This window comes from Penaeus monodon, chromosome 27 (genome assembly GCF_015228065.2).
Source record: "Penaeus monodon isolate SGIC_2016 chromosome 27, NSTDA_Pmon_1, whole genome shotgun sequence".
In the NCBI taxonomy this organism is placed as follows: Eukaryota; Metazoa; Arthropoda; class Malacostraca; order Decapoda; family Penaeidae; genus Penaeus; species Penaeus monodon.
In genome coordinates this window covers 37,928,679-37,929,123 of record NC_051412.1, presented here as the reverse complement: position 1 = coordinate 37,929,123, position 445 = coordinate 37,928,679, and the positions used below count along the sequence as shown (strand labels likewise).

At 44.3% G+C, this 445-nt stretch overlaps 1 protein-coding gene across 1 annotated transcript in view; it reads left to right on the top strand.

The window, feature by feature from the left end:
• Positions 1-445, top strand: part of LOC119590840 (phosphoinositide 3-kinase regulatory subunit 4-like) — a gene marked incomplete in the record, with an annotated part of 15,627 nt that extends 15,182 nt beyond the window's left edge. The window contains 1 exon segment of the mRNA XM_037939598.1: positions 201-445. Within this exon segment, the coding sequence (XP_037795526.1) occupies positions 201-411 (211 nt within the window).

Below are 445 nucleotides of genomic sequence, written 5' to 3'. Positions count from 1 at the left end.
CATTCCTAAAACTTTTAGAGACAGTTCTTTGTTTTATATTTGTTTTTACTCATGATTTGTCCATAGGGCTTGATCTGTCAACAGTTTCATTGCGAGTTAGATTTCAGATAGTAAGGAAGTACACATGGAATGAGAAACTACTAGGCTTTAGTATTGTAGAATACACTGAATCCCTTGTAATGCAAATTTGCCCTCCGCAGTTCACGGGTTGTTGATGGAACAGAAGTCATTGTAGAGACCCCAAACAAGCCCCGCACAGCTCCCTCCAGCAGTGACGACACACCGAAGCGTGGCCCAGACCAGCCCCCACCCGGCCACAAGGACATCATCACAGACGTGATCGTCATGAACGAGCCTCAGCGACTAGTCATTTCCTCAGGGAGAGATGGAACAATAAAGATGTGGAAATAGTTGGTGGTTGTGTTGAAGTTAATATTAGGTACAC